This window comes from Oryza brachyantha, chromosome 1 (assembly GCF_000231095.2).
Source record: "Oryza brachyantha chromosome 1, ObraRS2, whole genome shotgun sequence".
Lineage (NCBI taxonomy): Eukaryota > Viridiplantae > Streptophyta > Magnoliopsida > Poales > Poaceae > Oryza > Oryza brachyantha.
The window spans coordinates 10,240,807-10,255,079 of record NC_023163.2 but is presented as its reverse complement, the minus strand read 5'-3'; the positions used below and the strand labels follow the sequence as shown (position 1 = coordinate 10,255,079).

General features: G+C 45.3%; 1 protein-coding gene across 1 annotated transcript; it reads left to right on the top strand.

Annotated features, from left to right (window-relative positions):
* The first annotated feature begins 3,112 nt into the window (after positions 1-3,112).
* Positions 3,113-4,801, top strand: LOC121053294. The gene is made up of 3 exons (XM_040520045.1): positions 3,113-3,743; positions 3,978-4,424; positions 4,488-4,801. The coding sequence occupies exons 1-3, from the start codon at positions 3,113-3,115 to the stop codon at positions 4,799-4,801; spliced, it is 1,392 nt and encodes a 463-aa protein (XP_040375979.1).
* The last annotated feature ends 9,472 nt before the right edge of the window (positions 4,802-14,273 follow it).

The window sequence follows — 14,273 nt, the reverse complement described above, 5'->3', positions numbered from 1 at the left end:
TTTGTTGGTTTTAAATAGCAAAGGTAGTGTTCTATAGAGCATCCTTAAAAGAATACACCTATATGTGTTTGACTGTTAGTCACGGTCTATGGAGATTTTGGATGAATTTCCTAGAAAACTTATGAAAGATAGGGTTGTCAATGAGCCGAGCTTGAGTGAGCTTACCTATCTAGGCTCGAGGTCGACATAAGCTCGAATCGAGCCTAATGTGAAGACAATACCAAGCATTCGAGCTCTTAGGCAGGCTCGACTCGAGCTCAGTTAGGCTTGTGAACTTGGCTCGAGCTTGGTTAGAGAATATGATATAGTTTGTTTTGATGATATTTTTTGATAAAAACAATAATTTTATGTCAATAATATTAAATAAATTATAAATAAGATTTAAAATTAATATATAATACCAATACATCTTAATTTATCATTTTAATATATAATATATTCTTAATCTAATATCTCATCAAATAAAAAATAAAAATACCATATATATGTAAGCTTGAGCTCGGCTCAAGAAACTCGCGAGCTTTGAATTAGGATCAGGCTCAGCTCTTTAGGAGCTCGAGCCGAGCTCGAATCGAGCTTGAGATAGGCCGAGCTCGAGCAACGCACTGAGCTTCGAGCTTTTTTGTTAGGCCTAATGAAAGACTTTAGAGTATGACTTATACGCTCCACCTGAGAGGTAGTCTAATGACTGCCTAGTATCAAATAAGGCTAAGTGAAACTTTCTTATGCAACACTTTTAATTCAAGGCTTAGTCCATTATTCAAGTTGTGAGTAAGAGTAGCTTGGAGTTTTAGATGATGTTCAACCTTAACCGATCTCCATCGAACCGGTGGTATGCAAAAAAAAAAGCAAAAGACAAATCTATGTGGGATTTTAGATTTGGCAGAGGGTTGTTGAACTTAATATTGGGCTAAGGCCCATATCTATCTATACCTCTCTGTACTAATTGGGCACTTTCCAGGAGCTCCCACGGTAATCACAAACATCTAGAAATTGAATAGATGAATCGAGATATCATAACCATTGATTATTTGTATTAAAGTATAAATGAAATCTTTAAAGCCCAAACAGTTGAGTATATGGGCCACCACATATATGAACTTACTAGATCAATGTATCTATCGATGTCAACATATCCCTACTTTCTATAAAGTTAATGCCAATCTCTCTTCTCTCATAACGCCACATCACCTCAATTGTTTTTAGTCTTAGGATAATATACCAGACTGTAAATTAAGCAACATCATCTCAATTGTTTTTAGCCCTACTTTCTATAAAGTTAATGTCATTCTCTCTTCTCTCATGAAGTCACATCACCTCAATTGTTTTAGCCTTAGGATGATACATCAAGAGTGTAAATTAAGCCATATCATCTCAATTGTTTTAGCCTTAGGATGATACATCAAGGGTATAAATTAAGCCATATGTGGGATACCTAAACCGGGGCTATCCGGAGACTACACGAATACGTACGGTCAATAGGGTACCAAATAAGAAGGAGAATATATCTGTATGGTATCGGCTAGGAGTCTGGTATGTGCCGGATTCATGTCGTGTACTTCGGACCTGAGCCGTAACCGAATTGGGAGATATCTTAGTCTCGTTAGATTAGGATTCTATCATATCCGTAGCCTTGAGGGCAACAGAGATTCATCTACGCAGTACGATCGCCAAGCAAGAGTAAGGTATTATCTCGCCACATCGAGAGCATGAACCTGGGTAAACACTACTACAGAAAGCATTTTTCTGTACGAGGGGGTCAGTAGGTTACATGCGGGCGGCTTGTGGCAGCGCTTGGAAAAATCGCCCCCACGGGGGTGGGCTGACAAGCCGCATGCGAAAATATATTAACACATACGGCTGCTTAAGAGAGCCGCATACGATAATGTGGGCATTTTCGCAGGTGGGCGGCTTAAGAGCCCACATGCATTATCACATGTGGCTACTTAAGACACCGCCTGCGAAAATGCCCACATTATCGCATGCGGCTCTCTTAGGCAGCCGAATGTGTTAATGTATTTTCGCATGCGGCTAGCTTAAGTAGCCGTATGCGATGATCGGCCATATATGCTCATTGGGCCTCGCCGAAGCCCGAACTATTGCATTTGAGAACGAGGTTTTCTCTCTCTTGAAGCAAGCAAAAAATAGGGGGGGAGGTTTTCAACTCGAAATTTTTGCTTAAGCTCTATACGAAAGGTGAAGAACTCTATCTCCTCTTTCATTTGGCTCCATTTTTGTTAAATCTCGTTGGTGAAAACTGGAGTTTTTTTAAATAGTTTGACAAGGTTGTTCTAGCTAGTTTTTGCAAAATTTAGCTTTCAAATATATGTTTTGATGGGTAAATTTTGCATGTAAACACGCGTACATAGTAGTTACATGTATTGTTGTTGTTTTTTAAGGATAATTGCATTTAAATAATTGTATGGAATACCTGCTGTATATTTTTTGTATCTGTAGATTTTTGTCTTAATATAAATAGATGGATCGATCGTCTCTACGAAAGGTGAAGAACTCTATCTTGTCCTTCATTTGGCTCCATTTTTGTTAAATCACGTTGGTGGAAACTTGAGATTTTTTTAATATTTTGACAAGGTTTGTTATAGCTAGCTTTTGCAAAATCTAGCTTGCAAATATATATTTTGATGGTCAAAATTTGCTTGTAAACACATGTAAATACTAGTTACATGAATTGTTGTGGTTTTTTCTAGGGATAACTGTATTTAAATCAGATTGTAAGAAATGTCTACTGTCTATTACTTTTATTTTTATTTATAGTTCGTTGTCTTAATATAAATAGATGGATCGATCATCATGGATGTACGACATGCGAATTACCCAACCGATATTTATGAAGGAAGCATCTAAATTTATTGATCAGGCTAAGTCGCATGTATTGAGGGAGAATATGACCAAAATCTTTTGTCCATGTCATCATTACAATAATCAAAAATTATTTCTTAATCCTGGTAAAATATTCGGCCACATAATAGAGTACGGATTCACCGGCAATTACAAAGTTTGGACCTATCACGGGGAAGTGATTGATCCCCAAGCTGGTGATGAAGAGTTAAATTTCTATATGAATGAGGCAGAGAATTTCATAATCGAAGACATGTGCCATGAAAGAATGGAGGAAGATGTTTGCACTGATAATGAAGATTCCGATTGTGGTTTTGATTTAGAGGATATGCTACGCCATGTTGAACCAGAGGTGCTAACTGGTAGATCACGAGGGTTGGAGGCAGCGAAAGATCTTCTCTATGAGGAAACGAAGGGATGTGATAAGGATTTCACAGTGTTGCGTTCAGTGCTTGAGCTTTTGAGATTGAAAGCTAAGCATGGGTGGTCCGACACAAGTTTCAATGATCTCATGAGTTTGTTGCGTGTATTGATTCCTAAGCCTAACTTTATACCATCGAATACGTATCACGCGAAGAAACTCATTTGTCCTTTATCTCTTGGTGTTGAAAAGATTCATGCTTGCAAGAATCATTGCATTCTATATCGCAAAGAATATGCAGACTTGGAAAGTTGCCCAACGTGTGGCACAAGTCAGTACAAAACAGGAAATGAGCCCGTTGATACAGAGTGTATCAATACAGATTCTAATAAGGGTAAGCGTAGAAAGATTCCCTCAATGTTGATGTGGTACTTACCTATTAAGGACCGCCTGAAGCATTTGGACTCCAACCCGACTGATGCTGAGTTGATGAGATGGCATCAAGAGAGCCGGAAGACAGATGGTATGATTCGACATCCCGCCGACACTCGCCAATAAAAGACATTTGATGCAAAGCACCCAGAATTTGGTAATGATCCCAAGAATGTAAGGTTCAGATTGAGCACTGACGGAATGAACCCGTTTGGTGATTTAAGCAGCTCACACAGCACATGGCCAGTCCTTCTCACAATGTGTAATCTTCCAACATGGATATGTCAGAAACGAAAGTACATTCTTCTCACTATCCTCATACAAGGCCCAAAGCAACCAGGAATTGACATAGATGTTTTTCTTGAGCCTTTGATGGAGGACATGGAGGAGGTTCGGAAAGATAGGTTACGACTGTGGGATGAGTTTAAGCGGGAGCACTTTACTCTACATGTGATCATATTCGTTACCATCAATGATCTACCTGCAAACTTTTCATTATCTGGGCAGATTAAAGGAAAGACTGGATGTCTCATATGTTTGGATAAAACTTCGTACAAATACCTTATGTCGTCTATGAAGACAGTGTATATGCGACATCGACGGTTCTTGCCACAAAAACACAAGTACCGTAAGATGAAAAGATTGTTCGATAATACAGTGGAGAACGACACTGCTCCCAAAACACGAAGTGGTACATACGTGTATGAGATAACAAAGAAGATTAAGGTTGTATATGGCAAAGGAAAGAAAAAGACGGTTAAGAGGAAGAAAGGTGATGGTGACAAAGATACTACGTTGCCATTCAAGAAGCACTAAATTTTCTTCAGATACTTAGATTACTGGAAGGACCTAGAGATTCGTCATGCAATTGATGTTATGGACCTCGAGAAGAACATGTTTGACAGCAACATTGGCATCTTGCTAGACATCCCAAGCAAGACGAAGGATGGACTGAAGTCACGTAACGACCTTGCAGATTTGGACATAAGGCATGACCTTCACCCAGTAATGCTTCCAAATGGAAAGATTGAGATTCCTCCTGCTTGTTACTCCTTGACACTGGAAGAGAAAGAAGCATTCTGTAAATGTTTACAGGGGTTAGAGTGCCTACTGGTTTCTCATCGAATATCAGGAAGCTTGTCTCTGTGAAGGATTTGACCATTTCCGGATACAATGCACATGACTGCCATAGGCTGCTAATGGTATTCCTACCAATTGCAATAAGGGCAGTCAAGCCTGTCCATACCAAGGTGGTCATAACAAAGTTGTGCTACTTTTTCAACCGAATTTCACATAAGGTATTTGATCCTCTGGAATTAGGTCCCCTTTAGACTTTTGCAGTCGAGACTATCTGCCAGCTCGAGATGTATTTCCACCATCATATTTAGATATGATGGAGCATTTGATCGTTCACATCGTTCCTCAGATTATTGAACTTGGTCCCTTATACTTACATCAGATGTGGGCATACGAGCGTTACATGTCAATCCTCAAAGGCTATGTACGCAATCGTGCTCACCCCAAAGGATCAATGATAGAGGGATACACAACTGAAGAGGTAGTTGAATGTTGTATGGATTACGTAAAGGATGCTAATGCCATTGGGATTCCTACGAATCGACACGAAGGGAGATTGTCTTGAAGGGGTACTGTGTAAGATCATAGTCATGATCAACATTTTGTGATGAACAATTGGCTTGTAAATTGATAGAATTTGTTTAGGAAACGGTTATAGTGTTGGTGTGAGTGTGTGTGACTAATGTGGGTCAGGTTGCGATATCTGTGCCCGGAAGCAGTTAGTTTGTCTCTATGTGTGCAGGTGACTTGAGGTCAACTGTGGTCAATGGCGAGGACCATGACTAGGTTCAGGGAGGAGCTAAGGTCTGGATGGTCGGGATGTGGACCATGACTAAGTTCAGGGAGGAACTGAGGTCTGGATGGTCGGGATGCCATGTGACATGGTTGGATAGAGTCGTGATTCTCGGAGGTCAATATCGGTCAACGGTGGTGCGATCGTGACTACGCTCAGGGAGGAGCCGAGGTCCGGACGATCAAGAATGCCGGGTGACGATGTTGAATACGAGGTGAGACATGGTGGAGGAACACCGTGTGAGGTGGAATCGTAATGGGCTTCACATGTTGCTTGTGTAAGCGCCGGAAAATCGCGAAGTAAATCGGATAAGAAAAAGAGGAAGTTGCTACATGAATCAGATCGCTACAGTAGCGTGCTACTGTAGCAAACGGGTTCGGGCACTGTAGCGAACCGGATCGGATTACTGTATCGGACCCACAATACTGTAGCAAATTGGGATACTGTAGCGGCCGTGTTAATGTAGCACCGAGGTTTGGTTTTGAATTCTAATTGGAGATAATTTTGGAGATGAGTCCTACTAGGATAAAGAGTCTGATTCATAGTCAGAGAAAGATTTTGTTGATATAATAGGTACCGAGGGGTATGCCCCTGGTATGCTTTTTGGTAAGATTTAGAACTAAAAAATTAGAGAATAGTTGTTGATTCTAGATCGACAATTTTGTGTGAAATGTTAAATTGCAAATGTTAGTTGTTGATTTAGAACTCAACTACCGACACCACCGCGTGCCTCCTCCCCCACCACGTCGGTACTTTTTTTTCGAAAATTTATATGGAATGTTAAATTGCAAATGCATGTGGAATGTGAAATTTGGAATTTATATGAAATTGCGCAATGTGAAATTTGTATGGAATCCAAAATTGTGAATTGTGTGTTGTGCAATTGCGAATGTGAAATTGCGAACGTGAGATGTGAAATGTGGACTTGCGAACTATGTTAGTGTGGATGTTTTTTATCTGAAATTTTGATATGTGCATTGTCAGAGGGCGCATTGTGATTAGATGAATTATAGATAATTATTGTATGAATTGACTATGAATTATGAATTGTGATTAGATGAATTGTTGCTAATTATGTACAATAAATTCATGTCCATATTAGTAAATCTTACTGCTGGTACGAATTTGTACTGTTGGTAAAAATGGTTTAAACTAATTGTTGTGTTTAAAACGGTTGCACAGGATTATGACTATTCGAAAAAAGTGTTTGTACCGGATTATTCTTAATTAATTATAAAAATGCATGTCATGCAAGCTTATTACTACGTTACATGTAAAAGCTATACCTACATTTGACATCCTAGTAATTAATTAAAGCATAGACGCACGAAATTTAAAGCGTTGTTGATGTGTGTATATATATATATATTTGAGTAATTATATTATATTTTTGGTGTAACTTACTCTATTTTTTTATAATAAAAACGTGATTCCATATTTATAAATTGGTAGTTATGTTAATATGTCAGTTATGCTACTATCTAACTAATATAATAATTTCTTACGTCAAGTTCAAAGATGTCGAAAGATAAGTTTCTATCGACTGCACCAGTGGTGCCTGAAGAAGGGAACACTGAACAGAAAAGCGGTAGCAACAATCAAGCTGCCGCTTCTAGTGAAGAAACGTGGAAAACACCAACTGACCTGTTTCCTGAAATAACACAAGTTGCCCCTTGTCAGGATGATCCGGACTACGTACCTGTGGAACAGGCCGTAAGTGCTCAACAATGTTAGCATACGTTATTTACTAACTAGACAGCAAATGACCTAATGATAGAGAGTTACTCGTACTGTGCAGATGGTAGTCTGACGTCGCTTAAAACATAAAGCCGCGAGGACCAGGCGAGAGGAAGAACTCAAAACGTAAAGCCGCTAGGACCAGGCGAGAGGAAGAAGTTGATCAGATGGACGCTGCTACGTCTGCCTCGGGTACATCTGTGAGTGGGGCCGAAGGTGCTAAAAGAAGACGTGGTGCGAGAAGAAAGAATAAATTACCAAATGATATCTACAACGTCAGTGCTCTCGACCAGAATGGGAAGCCCGACGAGCCACCAATAGTGAGGTCTAGGTTCAGCAACACCTGTGGCACACTAGTCAGGACGCGTTGTCCTATTAATGTCAAATCGTGGAAAATGGTGGACGACAATCTGATGATGCTTCTCTGGAATGACTTGCAAAAGTATTTTGTGTATCCTCCTGGAGAAGAGGTACAGGGCAAAGAGTATGCACTTAAGAAGATGGGAGATCGATCGCGCTAGTGGAAGTCCGATCTAAATCGGGACTATGTTCAGAAGAATCTCCCTCCATTTAAGGAATATGGACAAATATCGCAGGCTGACTAGGATAAATTTGTTGCTGATCGTACAACACCCAAAGCATTAGCTTTGAGGAAGAAAATGTCAGACCTCGCGAAGAAGAACAAATATCCTCATAGATTGGGGTCGAGCGGCTATGCTGGGCACATCGATCAATGGTGGGAGGCCGAGCAAAGATTTGTAGCGGCCGGCAAACCTCTGCTAGTAGAGCCCATGGCGGAACGCAGCAAGAACTGGGTTTGGGCGCGTAGCACGGGTCAAGTCTCCTAGGAGGGAGATATACTATTTGAGACTCCCGACATAGAACAAGTGACAGCTAATTTGCAGCAAATCGTTCAGAAAGAAAAGGCCGGATAGTTCGTCCCACGGAGGGAGCATGACCAGCTTACTGTGGCATTGGGGACCGCCGAACACTCTGCTGAGTTAGGGGTTTGTCGTCGAAGACGAGTTGGAAGATAGGGTTTCCTGAGGACGCAGCAAGTTATAGGAAGAGAGACAAATACAAAGAACAACTATTAGAAAAAATCTATGCGCAAGTGAAGGAACACTTCTACTCGTCGGCAGCTGAAAACCCCACAGCTTTTCCAAGACTATTCCCTGAAGGCCAACGGACCGCCCAATCTCCACAGCAAACAACTCATGTACCGAGCAGTGTAGGCTCAGTGGAGACAACTTCCTTCTCCGTCGATGGTATAACTGGACCAACGCCGTGCTCACTCGTCATACCTTTCGACCGTGCGGGAAAGACCAAGGAGGTTGCCACTGGTTTAGCGATACCTAGGCGTCAATTCCACAACACCCAAATCCTTGATGATTATGCAAGAGTACAGGTCGCCAAGGTCCATAGCGACCATATTTCTATGAAACTAGACATCCCTGCGCCGGAAGGGATTGAACTTATCGACGATGCGGTAAATCAGTTTATCTTAGGGCACCGCCAAGACATAATCTTGACCACGGCCGTTATTGCAGCACCGGGATCTTCAACTCCATAGTCATTGCAACAAAAGACAGCTACCGCTCCTGCACCACCGTCACCTACTGGACGACCCTCGCCTTTAGGTCCAGCGTCACCCCCACCACTTAGGTGGCCCCCTCGCCAACCTACTCCACCCCTCTCCCCTCCACAACCAGCTGCTCCCCCCTCTCCTGCGCAATAGGCTACTCCCCCCACTCATGCAGAACAACCTGCTCCCCCCTCTCCTTCACAACAGGCTACTCCCACCTCCCCAGCTAAACAGCCTGGCCCCCCTCCTGTGCGACCAGTTCAGTCCTCTCCACCAACACCTCAATCTGCCTCGTAGAACAAGTGCCTATACTTGTAGGCACTAAATCCGAACCGATGTCAACTCCTTTGGAACCTCGTCGTTTGATTCCAAAGATGACATCGACCTATGCCCCAAAGAAGATTGATAAGGATAAGGAAAAGTTCATGTTTTCAGCGTTCAGAAATTCTGATAAGAGAAAAGAACTTGCGAACGTCATGATAGACAACCAGAAGTCGGTACTAGCTGCTCAAGGTGAAGTTCAATCTTGGTTATTTGCAGATGTGCCTGAAAGTTATGAGTATGGCAAGCCATTCTTGCCAACTTATCTTTTGAACGCTCTACCCTAGGAAATGAGAGCGATTTATGAATGGTATATCAAGGCTTCTAGGAAGGGCCTAGGTTTTATAAGCGCCGCCGTCCCGGAAGGAGCTTTCATGGGTGGACCAAATGGGATGTTCTTTATCTCTTTCCAAGACTTGTACGCCCTCTACAAGCTAGATAAAATGGACATGAATCTCATTGTGGCGTTCTGTTTGTAAGTCTGAACTCTTTTATATACTTTACACGTATTATCCCAAACAAACAAACGAAATCTCACTACTTCAAATTTCATTGTCCAGGATGCAATTTCATAAAGCCAATAGAACTGGAACATCGGTTGGATACCTTGATCCAACAAGAATCTGTAGAAAGCAACACACCGTTGAGCTGATTGCGCTGAATTGGCTGGCAAGACCACCTAGGAAAAGAAAGAATTTGTGCAGAACCTTCACAACAGGAAAAAGCTAGAACTAGCACATTACCTGACACTAGCAATGTTGGCCCACGCCGACAAAGATGTCTTAATGGTCCCTTACGCGTTGAAGTAAGCTCTCTGTAATTTATGTTAAACTAATAGTTCTTTGTGGATTTTTCTGTCTCTAATTAGCCTTTCTTAAATGCACAGATCACTACATTTTATTTCTTGTATATCCAAAAGAGCGGTTGATCATATCGTTGGACCCCGCACACTATGACAAGGATACATTAATGGAATTTCTCACTATTTTTAATTTGTAAGTGTTAAACATTTCATTAATATACATTGGTTGCGTCTACCGGTCTTCTATGTACGGAATAAACAATTGTTTTCTTCAAACAGAGCACACAAGTACTACCGCAAAATAGGCGGTCCAATACAGGATCCATCCAAGAAGAGGTTATCCGTCAGGACTGGCTGGCCGGTACTAACATATATTTACCAATTATTGAATTTATCGAACATTACGTATTTCATTATGTCTACTGAGATCTGTCTCTCGTAATTATATCACAGTGTCACAAACAACCACCAGGAACCAACTTGTGCGGATATTACGTGTGCAAAATGCTCAGAGTCAACGGGAGGTACAGAACAACAAGAGACCGCGTAAGTCGACAACCTCTTGTTTACAAAGAAAACCAGCTAGCTTGCACACACATATCACTTAGTACCATTCCATGTTCCTTTCTGTACGCAGATCCTGCAAATCCCCCGTCCTGTAGAACGATTCGACGACAAGACAATCTCGAACATGGGGGCCGACCTCTGCCGCTTCATTCATCGTGAAATTCCATGTCTGCATGCGAAAATCGATCTCCTCTCCCCCTCTCCTGGTTGCACCACGCCCACCTCCTCCCTATTGTGCCATCCTCCCTCCCCCTGCGCCCTCTCCCCCACTCCTGGCGGCATCCAACTCCCTCTTCCCCCTACCGTGGGATCTCCTCCAACTCCCCCCTGCCAGCCGTGAGTCAGCCCCCAACTCTCTCCCTCAAGGTTCCCTAGCCGAACAGCGAGGAACAACAGCAATCCGTCACGGATCTCTCCATCAAATCTTAGGTTCACATCCATTTTATTCTTGCGAATCAATCTAAATTCATCTACCATTTAATTGTTTAGGTTTCCTAGCTGAACAGCGAGGAACGACAGCAATCTGTCATTGACCACTCCACCAAATCTCAGGTTCGCATACGTTTTACTCTTGCGAATCAATCTATTTTTGATCTACAGTGTAATTGCTTAGATTTTCTAATCTATTAGCTAGCGTGAGATTGATCTACAGTATGAAATTCAATTTCGTAAGTGTAGATTGATTTTACGTTAAAGTTGTTTAGTTTCTAGTTTAGCGAGTCGTTAAATCTCGATTTAAAGGGTCACTAACTTCTGCTGTTGTCCCACTAACAGTTCCTGGTTCGTGTTTCGGATCTAATTCGTCGTGCGAATCTCTGATTCGTGCACGATTTGGTTCGCAAATTTCCCGAGCCGCGGCCCAACCCGCGCTCAAAGTCTCCATCGCCTCCTTCGACCCACTCTTTTTCCCTCTCCTCCCAGCCAAGCAGGTCGCCGGCCCACTCCCATTCGGCCATCCCCTCGCTTCCACCCCAGCCTGCTCTCCTCCCGTCCTTCCTTCCCTCCCTTCCCACTCTGGGCCGGCCGAAGGCCACAGCACAGACGCCACCTCGCTCGCGCCAAGTCTGGCTCGACTCCCTCTCCTTCTCCGAGCCACTGATAGATGGGGACCACCTGTCAACCCCAACTTCCACCTCCAGCCGGCGCCTACACCCGCGCGCGTCGCGCTTGTGTCTGCACCGCCGCACCGCGCCACCGTGGTTGCTCGCCCCGGTCGCGCCTCACCGCCGGCCACTGCTTCCTCGACCTCCCTGCGCTTCGCCGCCTCTCTTGCCCGCGCCAACACCATCTCTAGCAGTGTCGCGCCCCACCCTACGCGCCACTCGCCCGCACCGCGTCGTGCAGCCGTCACCGCGCGTGCACCCTACTCGCGCCGGCGCAACCACCATCTCCGCATTCCCCGGGTGTCGCCGAATCCGCCCACCGCCAACAACCCCGCAACCGTCGGATGCGATCCACGCATCCGGTGCTAACCACCTCCCCGCCTCCTCCGCGTCCGCGCCGGTCATCACAACCACCTCCCGCACACGCCAGCCGCCACCATAAATCCCCCCAGCCGCTATGGCTCCCCTTTTGCCCTCTCGAGCCACCACTGCCCTCGCCGCCACTCCGCGTCGTCGTCCATCATGGGACGCCGATCCCCGCCGGGCACCGCTCCTGTTCACACCACCCACCATGCACCGTTGTCGTCTTCCCGACATCGTCGCCGCCTCGGGACGTCACCAATCACCGCCCGCGTGTTAGTCCTCGCGCCCTCGCCGCCGCGGTGCTGCCCCATCCTCACCGCCGGACGTCACCGCGTGTGCCACCGCCTCACCGACGCGCCCTTGCCTTCGTCGCTGCCGGTGAGCAACTCCACTCCCCTCTCCCCCTCGCCTTCCCGCGCCACCACGCCGCCCTCGGGTCGACGCCGCTCCGCGTTGTCGTTACCGTCGTCGTTGTCTGCACAGTGAGCTCCTCTCCCCTTCCTCCTCCCTCTCTCCCTCGGCGCTCACCGTCACGCTGCCCGACATCGTGTCGTCGCACCGCCGACACTGCGCCCCTTCCCCGTCCGCTTACTTTCCTCCTCTCGCCGCCTCCACACGTGCAAGCCGTCACCGCCACCATCGCTAGCCGACACGCTACCGGCCGTCGCCACCGTCCCCCCTTCTCTCCTCTCCGTCGCGTCGCCCCGCGCCGCTCGGCCACCGTCCGACCGAGGCCGTCGCATCTCTCTCCCCGGCTCCCTTCTCGGCTCCTCCCTTCCCCTCTCTCTTCCCTCCTCGGCTCGTGCTCACGCCGCTGCTTTTCCCCTCGGCTGCCGCCAAGCCGCTTCGCACCGCCACCCGTCACCCCTCGCCGGTTGCCGTCGGCCATCGCCTCCGCTGCCGCCGCCGCCGGTCACCGTCGAGCCCGCGTCACCGCCTCTCCTCATCGCCTGAGCCTACGCGCCGCTTGTCGCCTCCCTGTCCCTGCTCGGGTCACTGCATACCGTCGTCGGCCGCCGCCGTCCACCGCCGTCGCCTTGCACCGCCGGTCTCCACCGTTGTCGCCTCCCGGTCACGCCGCTCGGCCGAGCCATCTCCTCCCCCTCCTCTGTTCTCTCTCAGTGCCTCGCTAGGCCCACCCGTCACTCTCTCCCTCTCTCACCCGAGTTGTGGGCCCGCTCTGCCAACTCACTCCCTCTCCTCTCTCTCCTTGTCAATGACTAGTGGGCCCCGCTTGTCATACTCCCTTTTCCCTCCGTCATGCCATTGACCAGTGGGCCCCAGCCGTCAGTGTCTTCTCTCTCTCCTTGCTGATGTCAGCGAGATTTATTGCACAATAAATCAATAAGGTTTTCCTGTTTAGTTTAAAACACAGTTAAACTTTTAAAATTCATAACTAATTCATCTAGTCTCCATTTAGGCCATTCAAGTCTCATTAAATCCAAAAAAATACCAAGAATCCATTAAAAATAGTTTCTTTCTCTGTTTCAGTAGTTTTATAGCCTGTTTTTGCCTGTTTACTCTGTTTGTCGTAGGTTTTTCATCCGTCGAAGAGTTGTTCGTTCTCGAAGCTGTCGCCGAAGTTTCTCGTGGGTATAAGCAAGGTAAGTGGCACCCTTCTTTGATCATATTGATCCCATGATTATAAAATTCCCCGCTTTACATTCAAACATGCATTGTTTTATGTAAATCTATTTATTGTATCTATTTATTGGGCAATTACCTTTATACCCGTTGATTCTCATTTATTATTATTGTCATCTCAGGGTTAATTTGACTAGAAATAGGCTTAGTCAATGCTTAGTCATGCTTAGTTCAACTAGCTCACCAATTATCATTTATTTAATTATTGATTAGACTTTGATAGACCTTTAATGGTTGTGATCATGGTTAATTTCCCGATGTGGATTAAATACAGCTAAAATATTGCTATGGTGGGCTGTGGGTGGATGGTTTTGAGAGTCGTGCCCATGGCAATTAATGACCGGTTCTTGGGAAAGCCTGGAAGTCTTACATGTACTAACCACAAGCCAGAATGAGCAATGGTGAGACTCGTAATCTAGCTTGTCCCTATTCGACGTACCAAGGCAAGGGTGAGCGTGATGGAGTATGGACGGGCAATCGTGGTGTAACGAAAGCCTCTGCTGCTTCTGGATTCACAAGGCACAAGAGGGGACTGTCCGACTTGGTGTAAAGGCGAGGGTGAAACCTGAAGCGCGGTACGATTGTCTAGGGAGGGTTAGGTGAAAGGTCTTATCATGGTTTCCGTACTG

Bases quoted from the DNA above. Each gene is read 5' to 3' on its own strand.
- LOC121053294 (XM_040520045.1), top strand. From the start codon at position 3,113: ATGTGCCATGAAAGAATGGAGGAAGATGTTTGCACTGATAATGAAGAT. The intron at 3,744-3,977 runs GTATGATTCGAC...TCCTCATACAAG, and splicing joins AGAGAGCCGGAAGACAGATG to GCCCAAAGCAACCAGGAATT. The intron at 4,425-4,487 runs GTGATGGTGACA...TCAGATACTTAG, and splicing joins GACGGTTAAGAGGAAGAAAG to ATTACTGGAAGGACCTAGAG.